This window comes from Pholis gunnellus (genome assembly GCF_910591455.1).
Source record: "Pholis gunnellus genome assembly, chromosome: 19".
NCBI classification, from domain to species: Eukaryota; Metazoa; Chordata; class Actinopteri; order Perciformes; family Pholidae; genus Pholis; species Pholis gunnellus.
Genome location: NC_136546.1, coordinates 6,711,666 through 6,738,422, shown reverse-complemented (window position 1 = coordinate 6,738,422; position 26,757 = coordinate 6,711,666). Strand labels below are relative to the sequence as shown.

The window sequence follows — 26,757 nt, the reverse complement described above, 5'->3', positions numbered from 1 at the left end:
TAAAAGACAAACGCTTCCCTCGGGACATGATTGAATATGTATTTGTTGTATCTAACTATAAAGTAAGCAATCTCTGTGTGTGTGTGTGTGTGTGTTCTTTGCATCTCAAAACCCTTTCATAAGATCTACTCGCACTCTATGCAGCAGCGGGGGGGCGGGGCTTCGGGGATCTGCAAAGTCCAGCATGTCGTCTGCAGCGGGCTTTTGCTGCTGGATGCTGGACATGCTAACGTTACAACCGAATGCTCCATCACTTCCTTTGAGTCAACAAAGTGACGAGCGGTTCTCAAACAATGCTGCAAGCAGCACTTCCGGGGCGGGGGGGGGGCAAATGGCCACGCCCCAAACGGGCACTGTACTATTTTATTATCCTTAATGAATGCTAATGCTGCATAACATCTGCAGGTTGTGAGAACATGCACACGGCTCACTGACATGCTGATCCTGAACTTCAGGTGATAATATGATAATATGTCAGTGTTTTTTCACCAAAAAAAGAAATCAATTAATAAAATAAGACATCCACTGAAAGAAACCCTAACATGGTAATATAAGGGTCAGAATACAGCATATGTAACCACATTCTTGTGTTAATAAAGCTCTGCAACCCTCATGACACAGCGTATGAATCATGTCTTAGTCATAATACCGTTTCCAAATTTAGGACGCAGCTATTGAGACTGAGAATCTCTGTGAGAATCTCTGTGTCGTGCGCAGTGATCCCATGTGTGATGGTCCGCAAGGCCATTCAAAAGATGATGAATTCATTTATTCCAGCAACGTTTCAAAGTGTTGATAAATAAATTATTCAGGATGCAGCTGGTCTCACCTGTCAGTTTGCTCCAATGGGTTTAAACAGTCGGTAAAGCAGACATGGTTATCATCCCTGGGTAATTTTGCATCCTGCCAACAAGTGTTGCTTTTTCTAGACATGGGAGGGCATGTGGGATCTTCACACAACAGCTGTACGTCATAGGTCCTCCAAATAATGCATGTAGTCCTTTTTGAGCTTAGTTATCAAATCTGCCGTCACAGTCAAATACACTGTTGCCAAAGCAAGTCGTACACGGTTTCTCTTTTTTATCTCCACATTGGCCCGAATACTCATTATCATAAGTCGTCGAGACAGACTCATTAGGTGAATCATGCTGCTTCCTCCCAACAACGAATCCGAGTGCTACATTCATTGCCCCACACCATTAGCCAGAGTTCATTATGCACCGCAGTGAACTGCAATTTATTCACAAAAAGTAAGAAACGTTACTGCTCGAGGCTTTAAAGAATTACAAGCTGAATATGGCGATCTTTGTTTAAGCCTGATTGATTGCCAGCCCTTCTCTGTTATCGATGCTGCTCCCTAGAGACGGCCTAAACCTCCTTAAACTTCTCGCTCTTCCTGCACAATCCATTCGCTTTCCTTTTTAATAAAAATACTGAATACACGTATGGAGATGTGTGCGAGCAGCCGCTTGTTTAACCGCCCAAGAAAGAGTCTCCCTCCCGGTCTGACATTTAGCATTGTGTCTGTTCCTCTCCAGATCTCCCTGTTGAAGCAGAGTCTGGAGATGCAGCTGTCCCAGTCGCAGTCGTCGCTGCAGCAGCTGCAGCACCAGTTCAGCCAGGAGAGAGAGCACCTGAGGATGCAGCTGGACGAGCTGCAGACGGAGCACCAGAGGCGACAGCAGCGTCTGCAGGAGGTCCACTGCTGCTCCATGCAGGACATGGAGCACGCCAGGAAGAGGGACTTAAAGGTAGGAGAGGGCGCGAACCTGTCGGTCCGTTTTGCGGTGGTGTCTGGTAAGAAGAGGGGGCGACTGCATGGATCGAATTCAAATACTACGCTGGCGGATTATGTAATTGCCGAATTACTGGGGAGATAAGATGCTTGAAGTGTATCGGTAAATTTGGATGGTATAATTAGAGCCACTTTGTTATATTCATGTTTTTCCTATTTATTAACTCCTGCTGCGAAGTTGCTCACGCAGAATCCCAATTCCAATGCTGTCCCCCAGCAGGGCGCCGCACACAGACTGCCCCAACACAGCTCATAGGAAATAGCTTACGGCTCTTGTTAAAACACTGCCATCCGTAAAGTACCGGTACTAATTAAACGGGATATCGTACTGTTTTTAGCGGCAGGGTATTGCGATACCTTTCTAGTATCGTAGTACCATGCAGCACTTGGTGGGACATTGTGGTGCGTAGCTCAGACTCAGAAGGGTAGCAGTGCCGCAGATAACCGAAGACCTAGGGAGAGTCAGCACCATGGACAGCAACTGGATGCATACCTCGAACTCAGGCTAATTCAGCACCATGGAGAGAGTTCTGATGTAGATTTAACCTGGAACTTGCTCTATATTTAAAAACAACACCTCCCTTATCCTCTCAGTGTAGATCATTTACCTCAATACATCATTCTCAAATAAACGTCGCTCTAATATAATGGCTGTAGAAGTGGTTTGCATTTTCAGAACACTGAAAAGTCAAACCACTTAGCTCCCAAGTTTGTAAAGATATGCATTCTTCAAAACCGGAGAATGATTAGAACCCATGAACTAAAAGCTGCGGCGGTTGGAGAAGCTCCTCAGGAGAATCCATCCATGACATTTTTAACCAAGAGAGCTTCGTCAGAGTCAAGGTTAGACTGAGTCACCGCCGTCATTACTCACTCTCACTGACGGCAGGCAGCTTCTATATCAAGAAGCTTTGCTGACAGCTCTGTGTTTCCTCTTTGTGATGTCAAAATATGCACGCTCAAACCAACGTACGCACTCCTCAAGGTGCCAAGAATATGTTCTTCAACGCTAATCCTTCCATTTCACAGTCAAGGTCGATTTGGATGAGCTATACATTACAATCCCAAATCCCCTTTCCGACTTGGACGCCGTAATTGTATTAATGCTTTTGGCAGAGTGGAGGTCAGGGAACGGCGACCTTATGATGTGTTTTTGGCAACTCCTTGAGTACAAATGTGTCTGAGGACGAGTGAGTGTGTGTGTGTGTGTGTGTGTGTGTGTGTGTGTGTGTGTGTGTGTGTGTGTGTGTGTGTGTGTGTGTGTGTGTGTGTGTGTGTGTGTCACCTCTGAGTCACACGGCACTTGTGAAATCAGCAGTCTTCATTATTTCCCCGTAAACCAAACTGACTGCTGTAACAAATATACTCCGCCCTGTTATTCTCCTCTCCTCCTCCATTTGTTGTTTTTTTCTGATGCAAATACACAAAACAGCTGGTGCACACTCCCTCGATATATAACCACACTATTGAACACCTTTTCTGTCAAGCACTCTTCTTTCTTGTGTCACAGTCTCGGTTAATAAGCAGGGGAATAAAGTGTTAAACACTTTACGGAGGGCTTTTATGGTTGGCGGGGTGTTTATATTTCAGTGCAGGGAGAGAAAACTCAATTATCCAGAGTGGAGGCATTGGATGGATGATTTATGTGTGTGCGTGTGTGTGTGTGTGTGTGTGTGTGTGTATGGGAGGTACGTTCAGATTGTCTTATCTATTGTGTTATCCGTTTGCGCACGGTTACATCCAGGCAGTAATAAAGTTGTTGCAAATCCCCGCAACACAAACACATTCACAAAACCTAATTTAGCTCCCCGACTTCTTGCTACTAAAATGCTACAAATAGAAACTGTGAGTGTGCAGAGAGCAATTGGCAGCCTATTGATTTGCTCATCATCTTTTGTCTTCCTTATCTTCAGACTCTCGCTCACTTTCTTTTGCGTGCACGCTGTCGGAGGGAGAATTGTTTTACCTACTCTACCAATCAATACACGAAATGCTCAATTAACAGCAAGAATACACACATAAAAAAGAAACGTACAGAATGTGATGGTGAAGCCACTGGTTCAGTCACCTCTTTAGCGGCAGGGGTTGTTGTGTTTGGTCCAGTCTGAAATATTTTAGTACGTCTAATACTTTGGCTTATGACTAAATACCTGCAAAACTAATGGCTTTTCCATCAGCCTCAGCCGTACTTTGTGTTAAGTGCTAATTAGCAGATGTCAGCTTGCTAACACGCAAAACGAAGGTGGAAAACAATATACTTGATAAAGTAAAGTATCAGCATGTTGAACATTTGTGTTGTGTGCATAGCTTCACTATAGCTTGGCTGCAGACTATTTGTTTTGTTGAATCCGTGGTACATCTTTATGAGCTAACAAAAGCTCAATATGTATGCCCGAACTCTATAAATCTTCCATTAACATTGCTGAAATCTTGAGCACTACATGTCAAGCCAGAACTTAGCTATATATTCTTTTTTTCTTATGATCTGTCTGAATTTTGAATCCCACTTTAAAAAAAAAGATATGACACTCAAACTCCCACTCTGGAATTCAGCCAGTGTGCAGTCATTTCTCAGCCAGATACGGAGAAGGTTATGTATGCCTTTATCTCTAGCAGGCTAAAGAAAGCATTGAGTAAACTGAGGATAATACAGCAGCTCGAGTGCTGACTGAGACCAGGACAATAGAACATGTTACAAAGTCAGTGTGTTGGCTGCAGGTTAGTTTAGGTATTAAGATTCTGCTCTTCTGAGGCTTTCAATCACCTGACTACAAAGCGGGTACACTTTTAAGCTACAACCCTTTTAGACACCTCAGTTCCTCCAACTCGGTCTTTAAGTTGTCCTCAGGGTCAGGATTAAGACCTGTGTTGAAGCGAATGGATCCGCCTGCCAGAGTACCCGAGGGCCACAGTCTCTGTGTGTTTATCCCCGTGTCTCACTCTTGCTCATTAGTATCACCCCCTTTTTTACTGAGCTAAATGGACTCACCCCACCAGCAAAGTAACAAATATTGACCGTCCAGTAATGGAATGGAGATTGAACCACCAGGCAGTCCACATAGACAAACAGCACAGAGAGGAGAGAGCAGGAGGTGAATGTGAAAACATTACAGTCAATTTGTAATTAAAGGATTCACTGCGATTGGGAGTAATTAATGTGATTCCTTTAATTAAAGGAATAAAAGGAATGGTTTTTTACTGACCCACGGTACAAAAAGACCAATGATCAATACCAATAAAGAGGAGACATTAGTGGCTTCCTCATACTGTGATAACACCTCCCACTAGGGTTTCAACACTACTAGTATTGTTACCAACTGAGGATCAGCTATGGACATTAACAGTCCTCTCAGCGTCCTTAGGATCACACAATTATGAGGGTTAGCAAATACAGCAGCATACGGAGCTTTACTGGAGAATGTGATGTAGCAGAATAAACCTCAACTACATTCTTTTGAAATGTAAACAAAGTTTTTGCCAACTGACATCCAAACGCACCAAACCTCTTACTACCAGGTTGCCCTGATAGCTACTACGTATCACAAGCTCGAGGTCAAATGCGGTTTTATATGTTGGAAAGAGTAAGCCAGTCACCCCAAATCACTTTTGATTTGGCCTTTAACGAGTAATAACTCAACAGTAAAACAGGATCACAACTTGGAAAATGCACTTTTTCATTTCAGCAGTATATTGTCATATTATTTGTGATATCCTTGTGTCATAAATACTGTAAACAAGTGGTATTTTGACTTTGCTCATACAGCATAAAGTGTATTTCACAGGTACAAACATGCTGCAAGATTGTAAAGCAAACTTATTAACACTTAATTATAATCTTGCAGATTCAAAATACATGGTAATCCAAAGCAACACAACATTAGAAATTTTAACCGTTCCTTATTTCATTATCTTTCCACTTATCCGTGGCCGGTTCATGGGGGCAGCATGATGTCCCTCTCCACAGCAACCCTTTCCAGCTCTTCCTGTGGAACCCAAAGGCGTTCCCAGGACACTAGATATATAATCCTTCCAGCATGTTCTGGGTCTACCCCAGGGCTTCTTACCAGTTGGACGCGGCTGGAAAACCTCTAAGGAGGTTCTATGGAGGACGTCCAGGAGGATCATGATCAGATGCCCAAACAACCTCAAATGGCCCCTTTCAACAAGAAGGGGCAGCATCTCTACTCCAAGCTCCATCTGCATGTCTAAGCTCCTCACCCTATCTGTGAGGCTGAGCCCAGACACTCTACAAAGGAAGCTCATTTTGGCCACTTGTATTCCTGATCTCTTTCCTTCGGTCACTACCTAAAGCTTAGGATCATAGTTGAGGGTTGGAACGTAGATAGACTTCTATGTCGAGAGTTTTGCCTTCCGGCTCAGCTCCATCTGTGCAAGGCACACCGTTTCCAGGCAGAGCACCATGGCCTCAGACTTGAAGGTAGTGACCCTCATCCTGACCGCTTCACACTCTGCAGCAAACCGCCCCAGTGTTTGCTGAAGGTCAAGGTTTGATGGAGCCAACAGAACCACATCATCTGCAAAGAGCAGAGACGTAATGCTGAGGTCCCCAAACCAGACACCTCACTCTCACTTTAGTTATGCAAATACAGGATGGCTCATAGTGCCCCGGATTCCCGCAGTACCCCCCACAGGACCCCCCGGGGGACACAGTCGTAGGCTCCAGTTTGTTCCCCGCCAGAGAGGTGACATTCCACGTCCCTAGAGCGAGTCTGCGATGCCAGGGGTCGGCACTTTGGGTGAGGAAATGAGGCTGAGGGATAGGGATGTATATACTGTCCTGGGGAGCTCATCATAAGGGCTTGCCAGCAGGTGCAGAGGTGGACGTGGAGGTCAGGAGGTGCTCGGGGAAGAATCAACTGTGACTATTGCAGGGCAGGGAGAGTTAGTGACTGGAAGGACAGAGAAAATGCTTGCTGTAATACTTGTTGGTATCGGTTTTCGTGTACAACATTTGTATCCACTCACTCACAAAGTCATTAATGAACTGAAACACTTTTGTTTCAAGTGTTACCACAAAAACAGCACGAGTGCCTCGTCAAACCGAGACTGCCGTCCGCCTCCTCGTGGGCGAGGTTCATTTGAATATTCAGGGCTCTCTTCCTTCCATGAATCATTTCCCTGAGGCATTACATATTGGCGAATTAAAATGCCACAGATGTTGCCGTCAACCTTCTATGAATATCATTTTAGATGTTCCTTGTTGATGGGTTCTAGTTATAATTTGGAAAAGGGCATTTTAATATTTCATTGACTAAAGAAGATGGGTTAAACTGTGTGATCTTTGTGTAGTAATGAAAATGGGATCCCAACTCTCTGTCTGCAAATGCATTTGTGACCTGTTGTTAGAATAAGATTGTATTTGAATAATTTATCTGGATGTTATTTTAGATACAGGTTATTCTAGGGTGCAAAGCTGGAAACTTAGGGAATATTGGGCGATTTACATGAATTGGTTCATCATTTGTGTGGCACTCAAATATTCTGAATCAAATAGCACTTTGCTCGCCGTTTCATGGGAACTTTAACTATTATTATCTCACATTCACTGCCAACAAGCCAGCCGAAAGCCAACTTTGTCCAAATTGATGAGCCCACTGTAATAAGACACTTCACATAACCAACTTCTGTCGAGTTAGTGAATGTGTTTCCCAAAAAGTTAAACCATGTTTCCTATAAACACACAAACACTCAGGCACGCAATGTGGCTCCTCACACATCAACAACAGCTCTTTCTGCCAGAGTAAACGTTCAACTGCCAGCCGTGTAATTTGAGTGTGTGTGTGTGGGTGTGTGTGTGTGTGTGTGTGTGTGTTGTGGCAGCCCTCCATTCAGCATTGCTAATGCCTGATGTTAATACTGTGTACACAAGTGCTTGTCAGTTTTCTTTGCTAATATTCTAATATGTTTGTAAAAATCTTGTAATTAAGCAAACACACAATCATCAACACCTGGATGAAGCTAACTGAACACAATATAATTAATCCTCTCATTTAAATAAAAAAGCAACTAACATAAAGAAAGAAGCATGTTTTTGTGTGACTAAAGAAGTACGGACTGCTGTTTCCTCCACAAATAGAATTATTAACGTCCAAGTTTCAGTCAATTCTTTTCAGGATTTTTAAAGGTGACTTTACCTCAACTTCATTCAAAAACTGTTGCGTAGAAATAGAAGCAACTGTTCATTTCACAATGCATTTTGTCAGTGAGGTGACTTCACCTTTTTTAATTCTTAAAAGCTCTTCTGTAGAGTGACTTTCAATTGATTTTCTTCTCAGCCAAGGTCGTTCTGCACAGGAATCCGTTGAAACTGTCAGCAAACCTTTTAAGTGTTCAAGTATATGGGAGAATTGTTTTTTTGTCGACATTGGGGGTGATCTCATCTCTACTTTTCTCTTCTTGGCTGGTGTTTCAGTACAATTTAAGTCGCTGTGATGATTAGCCAGTTTCTCCTTCAGCCCTTATAGAGGATTTTAAATGATGCTAAAATACTTTACTTTTTTTCTCTGCCTCACTTTTCCAATTTTACTTTTTCCTCCCAATCCATCATCTCCTCCTACGTCTTAAACTTTTCATCCACAAATTTTCCTCATTCTCTCCCTCTCCTCACTATTTTTCTCCACCCTACTTTTTCTCTAATCCCTCCCACTCTCTCCCCCTGCTCCCCCCCTTTTCCTCTTTTTCCCTGTATTCCCTCACATCTCTTTGTTCCTTTCTGTTATCCCCGCTCATCCTCCCCTGATCCCCCCCACTCTCATCTCTCCATCAGGAGTTGGAGGAGCGTCTCCGCCATCATCACCATGCAGAACTGCAGTCTCTAAGAGAGGCTCACCGCCAGAGCATCGAGACACTCAAACAGCAGTCGGAACAAGAGCTGCAAACACTCCGCTTTGAACTGGAGGACGATGGCAAAGCCATGCTGGGTAAGGGCTTAGAGTGTGTGTGTGTGTGTGTGTGTGTGTGTGTGTGTGTGTGTGTGTGTGTGTGTGTGTGTGTGTGTGTGTGTGTGTGTGTGTGTGTGTGTGTGTGTGTGTGATTCACCCTCCCATGACCCTTTGGCCCATTTTCCTTTTCAACAAAATTACTTATGAATGCACAGATTTGGTTTTTTTTGGTCAGTGTGCACAGATGTTACAGTGGAAACTGAAAGAAAATTAAAAACCTCTGCTCTTTCATGTTATAAATAGGGATGTATGACTATTACTTTGAGATGTACAAGTACACATTTTTGCAGTTGGAATTCATGAAAGTACAGTTTTATATGTTCTAATAATACAAAATATCTACAACAAGAGGCAGCATAATAACCTGTCAGGGTCAATTAAAAGTCCTGCATTGAAAGTGTGACTGAAGTAAAAGTACAAAAGTGAAGGCATCAAAATATATTCAAAGTATCAAAAGTAAAAGTGATTAATATGCAGATTGAGCCATTATAATTATTGATGCATAATCCCTCTTAAGGCAAAGCTCTGTTTATTAGGTATCTATCATGATCACTTTGCACCAGGCTGCAAGACGGCGCCCCTCGATTAATATATGCCTGCCTCAGGCTGGGACAGTGATCGTGTTCAGGTGGGGAAGGATGGACGGCCCTACACCTGCAATGTGGTTACAGAGAATGGCCTCCTGCCTTGATTTGGAGAAATGAATCTATGTGGTAAATTTAGGAAAATATGGGACACTTAATACGTTTCCTGGAAAGTGATCAGGCGGAAATTGATACATAAACCGACAAGTACCAATTGATGAGAGTAGACACGTCCACCATCTCCTTGACATTACACACTACCTGATGGACATGGGGGTGCGACTCCTCTGCTTGAGAAAAAGTCCAAGAATGCGACGGACAAAATGCAAAAAACTCAAGGCTTCAACACAGCAGTCCACAAGCCAATGGGTGACATCACAGTGACTACGTCCACTTCTTGTGTACATACAGTCTATGGTTCGGTCTGAAACGGTGGCTGGTAGTACTGGAGCGCAGCAGGCGACTGTGCTGTCTCCGTCCAAAGACTTTCAGTACAACATCCGGGCAAGTTTTCTTACAACCCTGCAGTGGTCGGGTGCAGGAGTGTAAGGTGGGAAGAGGAACACAGAAAGCTGGTGGATGATTCGGGGAGTGGGCCTGAAGAGACCATCTGCTTCTTAACGTGGCCAAGACCACGGAGATGGTGACTGACTTCAGAAGGAAGAGGACGGCTTCACAAGCCTAGTGCATTCTGGGAGAGGAGGTTGACGTGGTGGAGGATAACTAGTACCTGGGCGTCTACATTGACAACTGAACCGACTGTACCGGAAGACCAAATCTGAGGCTGTCTAGAAGAAGGGCATGTCCTGAGGAAGCTGAGATCCTTCAACGTGTGCCAGTGCACTGCGCTCTGCCTTAGTCTGCTGGGGGAGCAGCATTGGAGCCGGACACACCAACAGACTTTATTAGCTCATTATGGCTCCGTTATTGGCTGCAAACCAGGCTCCGTTTGAGTTGTGGTGGAGGGGAGGACACGGAACAAACTGTTATCTATTGAGGATAACAACCCTGACCACCTTCTCCACTACCCCGCTGGACAGACAGTGGAGCTCTTTCTCTCACGGACTGATTCAGCTTCACTGTCACGTCGACCGATACAGGAAACCTGCCCAAAGCAATAACCCTTTACAACACCTCACCTCTGTCTAACAGAGAACGCTCAACTGTATAGTTCCCATCAATCATTGTTTTCTCACTATACCTCATTTAATGTAAGTAATAAAACACTTTGCTATATAGTATGGTTTTTTTAATGTATTTTTTATGTACAATGATGTGATATGCAACAGTTAAAACATTGAGAACATCAGCAGAAAGTCTAAGGTAGACCAACACAGCTAGAAAGTGCAGACAAATCTCTATCTTTACCCAGTTTTCAGTGCCACCACTGAAGCACCAGTGCTGTGCTGTGATAAATGGTCTTCCATTAACCTTCATGTCATGGTCCTGACACTGGAGAGCTGCTCCCATCTGTCTCTCACTTCCCACATCCTGACGTCCTCTTATAACCTTTTTTTCCTCTTCATCTCTCGCCCTCTCTCCATTATCTTCATCCTGTCCGTGTGTGTGAATGTGTGTGTGTGTGTCTACATCTGTGTGTCTCGTGGGAGTGTAGGTGAATATTATGCGGTTTTCTCATATTTTCTTAATTTAAAAAAGAACTGCAGTGGTCAGCTTTCACTGCTGTATCGCTTTATTCTGACATTATAAATGTGTCTTGCGTTCGAGTAGAAAGATAATAACTGTGTGACTTACCTCTCTATATGATTCTCTAAACCATTAGACTGTTTACAATGAAAGATGTTCATTGGAGTGAGGATTAAAGGCCACTTGGGCAAAGGCAGCCGAAGCACTCTGCTCTACGTGCGAAGTAAAAAAAAGACTTCATTTATTTATTTTGTAATAAAAAGGCCTTTGCCTGTAATGAGCACTTTTTTGCAAGCAGACTAAAGGTTGGAGGAAGCTTTTTCAAAAAGCTTTAAAATCACTGGGTCTGAAACGAGCTGTTTCCACGTGTGAGATTCGCTCTGTGCAAATGAAATATGTCCTTTTCTTCCGTTGCACTTTTCCCCATCAGCCTCTCTGCGATCAGAGTTGAACCACATCCACGCATCAGCCATCGAACACCTGAGACAAACGCACCAACAAGAGTCGGCTGCAGCCAAGGTGGAGCTGGAGAAAACCCTGGAGAACAACCGGATACAGGTAGGAGACCAGTCCATCGTTGAAGCACCTGCATCCATCATCTGTTGGGGTCACACTATTACTACATCTACCAACACATTCACCGTCAGTCTCCAAAGAAGCTATTCTAGTAGGAAACACCGGAAAATACATTTAAATAATACACACTTAAAGGGATAGTTTGGGTGTTTTGAAGTGGGGTTGTATGAGGTAGTTATCCATAGTTGGTGTATTTCCTACAGTGGACAGTGGAAGCAGTGTTTTGCCAGTTGAATGATTTCAATGTGAAGGAGCAGCAGCACTAATACGGGTTCCACTAATGCAACGCTGAGACGGTGTAAAGAGAGTGAACAGTTAAAAATGGGGCTAATATCTATGAGATGAAAGTGGATAACATGCTGCATTGTTTCCTGTATAAAGGCAGTTTGGATCCAGTACAGAAATGGCGGACTCCGCCATCAACAATTAAAACAAAAAAATGGGGTTTGATTTGATTACAACCTTCATGATTTTAGCCGAAGGTGGTTCTGAAGTGATTCGTTGATCAATAGAAAACTAATCAACAACCATTTCTGATATCTTTAGGTATTATCCTGTTACACCAAACAAGCTATTGTAAACAACACAATTGCAAATCTTTAAAATTGTGATGGGCAGCTATTACTATTTTCTGGCATTTTAAAGACAAAACAATTAATATATTGATCACAAATACATCAAGAGATGACTGACAGGAAAAGTAGTTTAAATTATTCAGGTTTCTTTGTTTGTTTTTAATGTTTACCTGTGCCAGCTGTCGCACAGAAATTAGATTAGCCAGTGTGCCTGAAATACCACCTGCCACAGGCTCTCACACACACACACACACACACACACACACACACACACACACACCACCCGGCAGGCTATCCTCTTACCATCTTCTTGTAAATCTTACTAATTACCCCAAACACCATGAGTTCCCCTCTCATCGCCTTGTGATACAGATGTCCCAGCAGAGAAGCACAGCTGGTTGTATTCAATACCCCCCCCCCCACCCACACACACACACACACACTCCACCATCAGTCACTCTCATCTGTAGTTGCCAAGGCAATCAGGTCAATGAAAGCTAATAGTCGATTATTATAGTCTGTCAGTCATAAGTGTGCAGGAAATACAGTGGAAACAGTTCATATTTCAGTCGCTGCTGCAGCACACAAGCTTCTTTTTTGATGCCCAAGTAGATTCACATTGTTTACTTTGGAATAAATCAAGAAAGAATGCAATTGGCTGACTGTTTATAATTAAACTAAATGAGCTTTAATTTATAGCGCTGGCTTCTGGCTTCTTTTCTAATGCATACACATCTCAAATCCTATCATACACATCACAAATCAGCAAAAGCTCTGGTACTTTTAAGTACTTTTCCTCTCTTTTTTTAAGATAACTTTTTGGGCCTTTATAGCTTGATTGGGCACAGCAGAGAATCAGACATAAAATTTGATGGCAGAGGGAGAGAGGAGGGATGAGATGCAACGAAGGATTTGAATTGGGAACAATTTCTGTGTCTCTGGCAGGAAGCATCACTGTTTGGCCACCCTAATTTGGAAGAGGCTTTATCCTTTCTGTCCTTTCACCATCTGCTGTTACCTCCCTTTGCTTTAGAATAATCCAGCACATTTCACAGCACAAACTGTGACCCGCCAAGTGAATTTTTCTTTTAGGGTAAAATGCTGCGTGTACAAATTCAGAGGCAGAGACTTTGAGAGTTTGTGTTTACATTAATTCCATGTTTGCTGTGCCGGAGCCCTAATGGCACATAAGCCGAAACTTCCTGAGTTGAGTCATCAGAGCTCAGCTGCAAACAGTCGTCCCGCTGAGTTAAATAGTGTTTTTATACCTCCAATTACTTAACAGACATCAGACGGGGAGGAAGAGGCTGATGAAGTACAGGGTGTACACATTGTCATCCGTCTCCCTGGAGATACTTTACTTGTTTGATCAATTATCACGTGATCAGCATCTCTTGACATCCAATATCTATTCTGTTCTATTTCCATGATATCGTTCGATCTTTGATGTAGTTTTTAGTGTTCCTGACGACGTGCTTCTTTCTCTCTGAACATGAAGTTATTCTTTTTTCATCAATATAAGTAAAGTATCTTAGAAGTGCTGTCGTTCTCTCTTGCGGCTCTTTCGTCCCAATCCATTTTAATATTTCACATTATTTCCCTTTCCTCTTTTTTTGTGTTAAAAGTCCAGTTGTGCTTTGGATCCAGTTGTTTAATAGTAAGCAGACCTGATAGTGGGAAAATATACTTTAATAGTAACTTTAAAGCCTCTAAAAACATATTTCACTCAAGGGCGAAGGCTTGGTTTCAGCACACTCTGTAGTATAACAAACACAATATGAATGCAATATAATCCTCTGTGTTATTATTGCACACTCCTTTAGATTCATAAAATCATATTTAGTGTCCTTGATAGAGATACTCTATGATAGATGAAGTTGTTTTTGCATCATAACTGATTTGATTGATGCTCAGTTCTGCCATCCTTTTTATGGTAATATTCACTGTTGGTGAAAATATGACAGAATAATTTATTGACCTGAAAGAATGCAGAGGAGGTGGCGGTGCTCGTGTCAGCCCAGAGTGGTGTCTGCTGTCTCCCTCTCAGCCTCAACAACCTCCGATGAGAAGGTAGAGTGGACTGTTTAGTAGCTTGAGAGGCAAAACCCCGGGGGGGGGGGGGGCCAAAAAGTCCACAAAGTCCCCACCCACTTCATCTTCAACCAGCGAGGAGAGCTCATAGAAAAGAAACACGCAAATGTTGAACGTGAACTCAGGCCAGTGAACTTTCATTTTGTGAAATAAATAAGTTTGTAGAATTCCTCCCATAGTCTTTTATTCCACATTAATATCTGCAGTTCACCTTTGAGCCGCATGAGATGCCTGAATGTTCTGACAGTGACCTACTTATGAAGACGTGTATCTCTTCAAAATGGCGTGTTTTATTCAAGGTGATATAAGATCATGTGGAAATGGCATTAAACATGGTCAGGAACATTTCATTTACGCACAGAGTCACTCATCTCGTGATTTAAGGATGAGGCCTATCGGGAATTGGGTCGCGATGGTTTGTCATTTTCCAAAAGCCGGTCCCCAGAAAAAGAGTTTGGGAAACACTGGTGAAAACAGTGCAACACTACAATTGACCGCTAAAACAAAAGATAACATCACAATCATAATGTAATAAAAGGTTCACATTTATGGTATTCTATAAAGAAGCAGTTAATTATATAATAGTCTATCTGTCAGACTGGATGGATGATACCGACCGAGAAATGCCCACCCATCATCTTTAATACATTTTTCCATTTTCAGTGAGATTCAGGAGATTCGGCCGGCTAATGTCCTCGCCTGATGAATATTTAAAGGACCTATTTATTTTTCAAAGACTTAAAAATGAGAAAATAGAGAGGGCGGCAGGCATAAAGAAGATGGTGCACATTAACTCCTTTATTTAACCAAGTTCTTTGGTGTGGAGGAGAATAGAGATGAGAAAGAGAGAGACGAAGTAGACCTCGGTGCCACAAACCAGCCCGTTCGTCTGCGATGAATGTGACCATCGAACAGATGAATCCGCTGTAATTTGATAAAATTAGCCTTTAAAAAAAAAAAAGTCGCCATGCAATAAATACTTCCAATCCTCCTGAATGCCCATAAATGCATTTTCCATCTTCTTTGTTCCTTTCTTGTATCCTGTCATTTTGTACCCTTGCTGTTAGTTTGTTGGGTTTTGTGCCTCCTGTCTCTCACTCTCCCTCCAGAATGAAGAGTGAAATGAGTAAATGAGTCATTAAAGGATTAATCTGCCCTGTCCCCATTGTGTTTAATTGCGGCGCTAGGTTTATGGACGCCAAAAAATCTGCCAATAACATTAAATTAGGGTGTTGAGGGAGACTCAGATGGAGACAGATAGGGAGGCAGGAGGTTGTGACCATGAGGCGATTACACAAGATTATGGCTTTTGGATATATGAACACAGTCCTTGGAATAAATTGTCATAAAGTGGGATGAGTTTTTTTGCAAAGTGGGGAATCATTAGTGAGCGATAACTTGACGATATTTAATCAGATTCTGGAGTTAAGTGGCCCCTCTTCTGGGAGTCTTTGCCTCTTCATTCAAGTCTCTAATCATAATGATCAATTTGGCAAACAAGGCTGCCGCTGCTCCCCATCATGAAAAGGAGGTTTTAACACCGAACGTGGCAGCTTTGCGTGTCGACGGCTGGTAGATCCTAATGACAAGATATATATTTGAATAGTATCAACAAAGTTCTGACACAGCAAAAACAAAAAAAATCTAATTTGCAGACATCGGATCAAAATCTCTTACTCTATTACTAGCAGTTCAGTCCTTAGACCTCCATCAGGTCAACATTATGGGTTTGACATTTTCATCGGTAATCTCATGTGTGGACCAGTTATCTTAAAGCGTAAGGGTGGTCTGTCGGTGGCCCCAAGCACCACTGGTCCCTGCTGAAGATTTAACTCTGTTAAAAAACATATGTCTAGTTTCATCTTTCAAAGAATGCTCAGTAATTTCCTAAAACATTATACTCCATCACTCACCCAGAGGTTGTCATCTTCTTGTGTTCGTAACGTTGATCCACCATGTGAACAGATGATCATGGCCTTCTGAACCTACCAGCAGCCCTCCTCTGGCCCATATCCATGAGGCTGATTACATTCAATCCAACAAGTAACGAGCACTTAAATCAACCAGCGCTGAAATCTAAAGAATCTTAAGACGCTCTAACAACCTAACAACGAGTAATCTGGGTAGTTGGTCCACATGAGAGGTGGAGAACGATAAGTCATGACTGCGATGATGCAGACGTGCACCTGCATTCGTGCTGGTGATGATTGAAATAGTTTTTGTCATATTTGAGAATAAAGAGATTTCTTTTCAGAGAACATTTGACGTGTGAGCCGGTACTCGCTTGTTTTACAAGATACGTTACAAACCTACACAGCAACGCTTCTTTACACATAAGTTATCCTTAAACAAATGAACGGTAACACCATTCCAACCAAGCCTTTTCTAAAGAGGCCCTTAAGTAATAAAGTCAAGTGCCATGGATATTGTAATTCATATAGGAACCATTCAGGGTAACAGCAAGAGTCTACACGTGGGTATTCATATTTACAATTCATTATTGGACAGTGAGTAATAGTCATTATTACCATTCACTGTCAGTTCATTCATTACCGCTCATTGTCAGTTTGACTCGCTCACTGTAGATTAATCATCTCATGTAATTATGGGCTTAGTTTGTGCTGTCAATAAGAAAAGAGTACATCTCTGATTAAACGCCTTTCAAACACTCTGCCCAAGTTTTTTAATTTCAGTTCCAGTTTATCACCTCCACTAAGGAGCTCATGTTTTGTCGGTTTGGTTTGTTTGTCTATTTGTCAGCGTGTTTAACAAACTGCTGACCCCGTTTTTTATCAAACTTGGTGAAAGGGTTTTAGCATGAGCAGAGAAAGAACCCATTCAACTTTGGAGCGGATCCAAATCACCAGGCAGATACGCGCATTATTGTTCACTTTGGTTCACATTGCGAGAGGTGTGAAGAGAGCAATGGTCCTCTCTTAATACCCTTCTAGTTTGTTATATTTCATAATACAAGTAGAGACAAAAGTCAAAAGCCTTGCACTCAATCCTATCATTTTGAAGCTTGTCATATTCAGTCAAAGAAATATTTTAAGAAGCTTCACCTTTAACTTGAATTCACACTGTGTGTGTACAATGTCACGAAGACAGCTGGATTTAGTATCCGTCGTCTCATCTAGTTCGTTGGCTTAAAATGTTTGGTGTACAGATATAATATGTTATACTATACACCAATGTTAACACAGTTAGCCAAAACAAGCTTCCTGTTACTATGTTAAGACAAGCGATGCCTCTCAGTTCGTGTGAAGATGACATGACTGAAGGTTGCTATGACGACAAATGAGGAAGGTAAATTGCTGTGTCCTTCAATTTTCCTGTAGTAGTCACGAAGTAATTAAAAATCATTATTGGACAAATAACACTGTGGGGTATCAACTCATTAAACCATGAACATGAATACAGATTTCTTTTTTTTTTTCCTTCCTAGGAGCGTGAGCTGTTGGGCCGGATGACCGAGCTGCAGGAGGAGGTCTCCAGGAGGAAGAACCACATCGCTCAGATTGACCACCAGATCCACACACTCAACGAAAATATCAGCACTCTGACTAAAGAGCTGGAGCTCAAGGGCAAGGAGGTGCTCAAGATCCGCAGCGAGGCCAATCAGCAGATCAGGTATGACTCGGCACTCGGAGCACGACTGAAACACAGCCCCAAACAATACTGTAATGAAAGCCTCGGTTCAGACCTGAGCTCATAGGGGAAGACGATGTTGTGATGACAAGACTAGAAAATAACGCGTTCATTTTGTTTTAGATATGTCAAGTTGAAGTTATTGCAATCGAAAGCACAGATTGTTGTGAATAACCCTGACAGTGTGGTGCGTTTGTGTGTATCATTTATATTAGAAAATGTACTTCTAACTGTTCATATCCTCTATCCACAAACTGACTTCATCCTTTTATATCCATGTCGGACACGAGATGCTTCTTCTTTTCTGGGTGTAAGATTTAGTTTCTGAAATATTCATGTTCACACAGTTGGAGTAATACTAGACCAGTGTGTTCACAGTGCAGTTTAATGCTGTAACCTGGCAACCGAGCTGCTGAACACTTTTCCCCCTGAATTCAGAGTGGTGGTCCATGACTTCTCTGTTTTGAGTATGTAAGAAATGTTTTTTTACGCTCTAGCTCCACCCTCAGTTCTTGGTGCTGATCACTAGTCAATCTGTATGATGTATTCCTTAAGAGATCGACCGATTAATTGTTCCGGCTGAATTTGAATTACAGATTTTAATATAGACTACATCTGAGATCTTTTTTTTTTTCAGAAAGCAATACTCCATAAAAACCTTAAAAACCTTCAACGCATTATTCTTTCTGGGTTAGAAATTGGGGGCGGTCCCGGTGAACAGCTGATGTTGCAGCAAGCTGAGAAGTGGTATTCATGTCGTATCTGACATGTTTTCAGTTTATTTCTCCTCATAAACGTTATCTTTCAACATATGACGCATCACTATCTACAATACAAGATCAATCAAACTATTGTTATTATATCGGCCTTTAAATATCCACTAGTGGCTGACCTTTTGTAATTTTTTGTTGATGAAGTTTGAGTTTTAAGAACCAGGTATTTTGATTTTAGTTATTTTAAAGAAACACAACATTTTTGGAAATACTCGTATTCTCTCTCTGTCTGAAAGTTAGATGAGAAGATTGATACCACTCTCGTGTTTGTACCTTAAGTACAGGGCTGGAGCTCAGAAGCGTTTTCCTTAGCTTAGCTTAGCATAGAGACTGGAAGTGCTAGCTTTGTTGTATCTGAATTTCCAAAAAATCCACATACCAACACCTCTAATTGTGTGCTGCAGGCAAATTTTAGAGGTGGCGTGATTGCATACGAAGTCAATGGCAAGACAAGATTATGCGCAAATCAAATTCACCTGGGATGCAGATACAAATTTCCGTGTAATCGAGAGGCTTTATGAATCTTTCATAAACCGAGAGAGATAAGAGAAGAAGGGAGTTAGCCTGGAGGGAAGTAACAGAAGGAACTGGAGTTCCTGGTGAGTTGCTAGCTAGCTTACAGCTATCATCTGCACAATTGGTATATTTGCTGCTTGGGGCAAATCAACACGCACTGCGCAAACGCTCCAGCAGTCAGTTTCTAACAGATGATGCTCGGTGACATCTTGCTACGCTTTCTTTCTGAACACACCGAAAAGCTCACCGATGAACAATTTGGATCTTGTGTGTTCTATTTCATCCTTCCTGGTGATCATCCAGGATTCATAGAGCCGAGTTACATCCATAACTGTCAAACTGTGGACAGACTCATGCTAGCTGTTTCCCCCTGCTTCCAGTCTTTACGCTATGCTAAGCTAATCACCTCCTGGCTCCGTCTCCATAATATAACGTACAGTGATATCCATCTTCTCACCTCACTCGTGGAGAAAAAAAAGTGAATAAGCCTATTCCCCCAAAAGGTAAATCAGTTCAGAGTAGCAACGTGAAGAACATTAATAACATATTATCTTTGACTTTTCAGTATAGCGTTGGCACACGTTTTTTCAAAAACACAAAGAAATGCCCGCTCCCAACTCTCTGTCCCGTAATCCCGTAATGTTGCTGAATTTGACTTCTCTTATTATATTCGGATGACAATAGTTCCTGCAAACTTAATGTGCTCCAGTCCTCATGAAAGCACAGCGAGATGAAAGAGAGAAAGAGAAAAGCCCAGACAAGGCAAATCAATCTCTCTCTCTTTCTCTCTCTCTCCATTATTGTTTTCTCTCTCTCGCGCACTTTCTCTTTCTCTCTCTCTCTCTCTCCGTTATTGTTTTGTCTCTCTCTCTCTCTCTCTCTCTGACTGGTGTCAGGAGCCATTGATTAGTGTGAAGGTTATTTAGAATAAAAGCAAAGTGGAATCTATAATCATGTTGTTCCCTGCAGCGTGTTATGAATTTTTTAAAGTGCCGTATGGCTAATGTGGCCCAGCTACTCATTAGAGTCAATCATAGAGTTATACGTTTGTGGCTGTGTGTGTGTGTGTGTGTGTGTGTGTGTGTGTGTGTGTGTGTGTGTGTGTGTGTGTGTGTGTGTGTGTGTGTGTGTGTGTGTGTGTGTGTGTGTGTGTGTGTGTGTTTGTTTGATGACAAACCATGGTGCTTCATTCTCAATGGTGACTTCATGCATTGCTAGTCTTCACGTATATGCGTCCTCTCTCTCTCTCTCTCTCTCTCTCTCGCTGTCCCACTCCCTCTCCCTCTCCCTCTCTCTCCCTCTGTCCCTCCCTCTCTCTCTCTCTCCCTCTCTCTCCCTCTCTATGCTGGCAGGCCCATGCGCCGCACATTTCTCCCTCTGTTACGTAACTCCCCATCTGAATCCTGGTCACAGGGATAAAAATAGGCTGATAAATAAATAAATAAAGAGGAAGCAGGGAGAGATAAGATGTGCGGCCCTCGGGGAGAGTTGGCCCAGTCGGAGTGAGAGGCAGACAGACATCCTCCTTCAGCCCTCGCATCCCTTTCATCAGCCTTTTTTTCATGCTCATTTAATTATTATCATCTTTTATTCCCATTTCCCCTCCTCCTCCTCCTCTTTCTTTAGCTCCTTTTCCTCCCATAGCAAAACCCTCTACATGTGCAAACGGAACATTTTTAATAAGATGGAGAATGTAGTACACACTTTCTGTGCATATGTTTTACGTTATGTTGTACATCAGTAAGTGTGACACCATACTTATGTTTGTGCGCATTTTCACATTATCTTATTGCGTTCCGCTGCTGTTTTGTACAAACTCCAAAAAGTTGGATTTATATTATAATTACATTCATAGTACGTCTTCATGCAGTTACGTTCTAGGAATTCCTTCTGTGCATTTATCTCCCTTTTCTAATCCGACCAACGTTTTCTCTGTTGAACAATCCATTATGTCCGCCGCTCCTGGGAGAGACGGACGGAGAGAGGACAGTCTGCAGGTCCCGATTAAGTCTTAAACGGAAATGTCGCCTATTTAAAAAATGTTTGTTATGCCTAAGCCACCAAGGGAGTTTTAATCAACGTTTTGAGCAAGCTTTACTCTGTCCTAACGCTTGAATTGTGGCCGTTACTGGTACGGCTTCATTCAAACAGCTTCATGAAAAGGAAGGATGGTTAGTTTGAAGCATGACATATACATTTCTTTCTTTAAATAACACATGGCACGTTACAGCCATGGTCACCAAAGTTGTTGCAGAGCACAGTGTACTTCAGTTGAGTATTTCCATTTGATGCTACTTTATATTTCTCTAAATAAAATCTTTATACAGCTACATTAATCTGACAGATTAGTTGCTTTACAGAAAATGTTCATTTATAAACCTGTAAATAAGCACATTAAACATGATGCATTGCTCTCCAGTTAATTGAACTAACAGTGTATAACTATTCAAAATGAGGTCCACGTCGACCAGCTACAACATTAAATCGTTGGGTGACACGGAGTGAAACTCAGAAACTCAACCGTCCACTCTTCTCTTTCCCTTCAGGGCTCATGAACAAGAGTTGACGAAGAGGCACGAGAGAGAGCTCGCCGAAATGAACGCCGTGCACAGCAGAGAGACGCAGAACATGCTGTCAGACTTCAACAAAGCCCAGGAAGTGCTCAAGGACAAGATCTCCGCCCTTCAGATACTGTATGTACACACTATAAACACACTGTGTGCTTGTGTGGTCTTCAGACAGCTGTGCAACAATGGAGGCACAGAGGAACAACACCTTGAGTAATTCTTAATTCATGATTGCTGCATGTGCGCAGGTCAACCTATTCGTCCTAGATAATGTAATTGTGTGTCGTCAGGTACCACATGGAAGTATAAAGCAACAGACAGGTTTTCTCTGGGGAGAATAACACATGATGCATTCCACATCTGCCCGAACACTGCTGGTTTCGACAGATTCAACTCTTTTTATCTTCTAGTCGAGCAGATGATCAAATGTGGGGGAAAAGTCATTACATATTGTGCTTTTCTCTTTTTTTTTTTGTGCGATAACCTACGCAATCACTGCATCATAGAAATGAGGGCATATGTAAACACACAAGTGCAGACGCATCCATGCAGACCGTCTGTTTTGCTGTTGCATGCGTCAGGTGAAGTGCAGCGGAACTCGCAGGCGGCTGTGATGAATTATATTCTTCCCAGCTAATCACATCGCTGTCGTGTCATACGTTATAAACAGCTGCAGCAAGCACGACGGTGCATGACGAAACTGGCTCGCCATGAAAAGGCAGCCCCAAGAGAGATTTACCGTTGCACCCTCAATCTGTAACTGAGCCGCAATCTTCTGGAAACAATGTGTTTCCATTTGCAGAACAAAGAAAAACACAAAAAGATTCAAATGTCTTCATGAAATCGAAGGTTTAAGAAGGAGAAACGCAAATGCATATGTTGCCTCGTGCTCCTGAATCCATATTCATGTGGCGTAATGTGCCTTTATGCGTGCTGTCACACACGGTTCTGCAGTGTTTGATTTAAAAAAAAAACTCTGTCCACACTTGTTTGACAAGTACTGTATGTGTTTGATACACGATTTATAATAAAAGCTTTCATTTTATGAGTAAAATAATCCAGTACGAGCCAGTTTCACACCCTGGATTATCTACTGTATGCAGTCCTGATGTGCGTCACATAAACTGTAAGAACTGTCCAGTCTGCCGGACATAGTTTTCATATGGAGTGAGCGGAGCCTGACGTGTTGTGATTTGTTCATCTGTTCAGTCCAAACCGTGGCATCGTATTGCTGATCTCACAGGCATCACTGACGGATAAGTGCAAGTTCAAATTGAACCCACAGAGAAGATTCAATGTGTCATCACCCTTCAAGTAGACAAGCACAAAGCAGAATGCTACAACAATACAAAATAGAAAATCATCAAGCATGACGTAAAAAACTTGCTTCCAAAAATGTAATGGAATTGTGGCTATTGTCAGTGTTGTAGAATGCTGAGGTCAAATACAAAAAAAAAAAGTAAGTACCAGTGTCACCAAACACCTTTTTTGGTTGTTCACCTTTTTGATGAGCTACCGAAAACAAAAAAGAATTCAACTGTTCAATTATGTACTTATATTTCCCCAAATTCCATTTCAAAACAGCTGTCAGAAAGCTGTCTACGACGGGGAACTGAAGACGTTATATCACCCTCTTCAAAGCCACCATTTACTTTGCAGAACATGGGAATAGCTGTTCTACCACTTGTCTCGACCGGTTAGTTTGTTTGTGTCAATGTGTGATTTTCGTATTCCGAAACAAGCGCGGCGTCCACCGCAGAACATTGCTTCCGTGCCGTTACTCCTGTCTGCTTCTCCAAACTGGGAGCGTGTCGACCGCCATCTAAGTTACTGTATTATATATGTAGCGACGGCATCATGCAGAGACCCGCGTCAGGTCACTTGAGAACAGTTTTTCTAGAAGGTTCTGGTAAAATAGCATTTTGACGCTAAAACATACGTACAGAATTTGAATGTTTGGATTTCAATACGTATAGAACATCACTTGTAAGCTACAGAATGAGATAAAAACCTCAAAAAGCTATGCAAATAAATAAATAATGGACCCGTTCTCTAAACCCCCCCCCCCCCCCCCCCCCCCCCCCCCAAACCTTCAGACGTCACCTTGGTGTAAACAGTTGCTACGGCTCTGGCTGAATCAGTTCCAATGTTCTGCATTGTTGATTGGACTGGTCGGCGTGTCTGATTTGCTTCATTGTCACAACTATGGCATAGTAAGCCCCCCATTAAACCTTATCACTGGAGTAATGGAATGAATGTATATTATGTTAATGGTTGCCTTACACAGGGCATCATTTGTGCATGAATAGTATGTTATTATGGAGCATGCCAGGAAGGGATTATCGTTTATTATTTCAGTCTTCCTGTAAAGGCCATTGTCAGTGGTTTGGAAAATAGAACATCAGAATTATTCACCTTTTTTAAAAAACAAACTCAATCATGACCCCAATGCGCTGGCTTTCCCCTGGATGGTTGGCCACATGTACTGTACAAAGTGGAGTAACTTCAGTCTGCACATCAAATATCCTCAGGTGTAGACCTTGCAGGGATCAAAGATGACATAGACACCCATGAAATATAGATTAAGGACATTTAGCTCAGCAAGTCGTGATGGCATTTCTTTTTTTTGACTGAATATGAAGAGGGGAATTTATATTATTGATGACATGCAGTGTGGCTGTAGGAAAGGGTGAAGCAAATGCTGCAGTGTATCGATAGAGGGAAAGAATACAAGAGAAAGCTGTGGGCATGCAGCGTGTTGAGGTGAAGAGAATGAGAAGAAGAGTGTGTATGAGATGTGACATGGATGACTGCAGGTGAAGACAGAGATTCACAGAAGAAGATGGATGGAGAAAGAAAAAAAAAAGAAAGTAGTTGAAAGGTACACTTTGCCGGTGGGCAGTGGAGGATGTCAAGTCAAGTCATGAGGGAAATGAACCAAACCTCAGGAGAAAACTATACAGTTTCTGAGATAGACAAGACAACAAATATAAAACAGAGTGAGATAAAGAAAGAAAAGCCATATGGGAAACTCTGTGATGTGTGTGTGTGTGTGTGTGTGTGTGTGTGTGTGTGTGTGTGTGTGTGTGTGTGTGTGTGTGTGTTGGAGTCAGGAGACGTGCAGCGAGCTAACATCCTCTTCAGAGCTGACCTCCTTTCAGTTTGTGTCAGCTGAGAGCAAAGCGCCACCTGCCGGACTGAAGAGGATGTGCATCTAAATAGAGTTTGTCGGCCGTTATTACATGGACAAAGAAAATGCCACATTTAGACGCTTTGTTATGCACACATAGTAAATGCACACGATCTATTGATTAAGAGGGCGTGACGTACAAAAACAAGGACAATTGGACAGATGCTGATACAATGAGTGGAGACCTAAAAATACAAAGAGAAATCCACAAAATTTGACAGGAAAGGTCAAGAATCCATTGGTTTATGCAGCACACCTTAATAAACAACGTAACTAGAAGAGTGCCCTCAGCAGAGTGCAGATCTCTGCCAGGTGTGTCTGCAACAAATGAAAACAACCCACAATTGTCCCCCGCTTTGAAGGCGAGCGTATCAGGCATGTTTTCTACTCACGCAACAGATCTCTCATCTTAATCTACGCTGCCGTCTGCACCGGCTCTGTGCAGTTCACTTTGTAAAGCTTCATGTTGACTGTTTAAAGCTTTCTATGAACAGAGACTGTCCTGCTGTGTATTTAGTTCTGTTAGCTGGTAGCTCTGTTAGGTGTATTAGCCTTGTTAGCTGTTAGCTCTGGTAGCTAAACACACACCTTAGGACTCCCACTGGCTGCTAACAGCTAACTAGCTCTCATTTTACCGTCATGAGACGACGCGCGCCGTTGTAGCCATCCCTCAGTTCAGTTAGTCATTTGCTAAGCGATAGTTATACATACTACATACATACAAGCTATTACTTGCTAACGTTTTTGTTTTTTGGATAATGCAACTCAAGTTCTACTAACTAGCTTTTTACGGAGATTTCAACCTTATTTCAGTCTTTATCAGAGAACAGAGTTTGCGCAGTTACATTGGAGATGGATGCGCTGATATTTTAGTCTTTGTGGCCGTTATGGTTTCAAGGACTTTGAGGATTTCTCTACCATGTTGGGTTAAAGTTCAGCATTTTTCATCTTTTTCTTATGGTTCTACAGATGGCAATGCCAGTCAGTTGGTTGGTCAATCCACCACTTTTGTCCTGATTTGAAATATTTCAATAGTGGATGGATTGCCATGAAATATTTAACGAACTCTCCAGGGGATGAAACTTTGATGATCCCCTGACTTGTACCCCCATGACGTTGACCCTCATGATTCTGGGTGAAATGTCTTCATAGACATTGAATGGATTGCCTTCAGATTTGGTTCAGACATTCATGTCTCTCTCTGGACGAATAGCAATAACTTTGTTCAGCACTTAACTTCTCATGTAGCGCCATCATCATGTTAAACATAGAAGTTGTTCACTACTTTACAGTCTTTACAGTGAATTAGGTTTACAGACTAAACATGGAGTGACATAGTCTACTTTCTGTGTTGTTTTGACCAGTTTTCTGGGACAAATTTACTTCAACACTCAGCAGTCTGTTTCTTCACTTTATCCACAAAAGAGGCATTTCTGGGGCTGTCCCCGGAGGTAATCCACCGTCTTCTGTCTAATTAACTAAAACACAGATCTGTCCTAACCATCGGCCCTGTCCCTTCCCTCCTAATTAATCACCGTGCGGACGACAGTCTCGTCTCTCACTACAAATCCCTCTCCCTAAACAGCCTAAACAGAGAATGCTCCACCATTTCATGATTATTTTAATATGTTGTCCTGCTTCTGTGCCTCATTGGTTGATTATGTGGGAAAGCATGTTTGGGTTTGTTTGGGTTTTCATCATGCCGACTAGAGATGCAGTTAGTAGTCACGTCGTCACATCAGCAGTGGTGTTTGTTAAAATCATACATCCGGACGCCTGAAACATAATTACAGTCAACAGTTTAATGACAGTTCCGAAATCAGTGTGTAAAGT

At 42.3% G+C, this 26,757-nt stretch overlaps 1 protein-coding gene across 1 annotated transcript in view; it reads left to right on the top strand.

Annotated features, from left to right (window-relative positions):
* The window catches only part of fam184ab (family with sequence similarity 184 member Ab), a gene marked incomplete at both ends in the record, with an annotated part of 122,710 nt that overhangs the window by 82,995 nt on the left and 12,958 nt on the right, over window positions 1-26,757 (top strand). Inside the window, 5 exons of the mRNA XM_079180226.1 lie at window positions 1,539-1,751; window positions 8,583-8,736; window positions 11,419-11,546; window positions 17,676-17,860; window positions 21,714-21,860. Coding sequence (XP_079036352.1) covers window positions 1,539-1,751; window positions 8,583-8,736; window positions 11,419-11,546; window positions 17,676-17,860; window positions 21,714-21,860 — 827 coding nt within the window. The remainder of the gene's footprint in view (window positions 1-1,538; window positions 1,752-8,582; window positions 8,737-11,418; window positions 11,547-17,675; window positions 17,861-21,713; window positions 21,861-26,757) is intronic.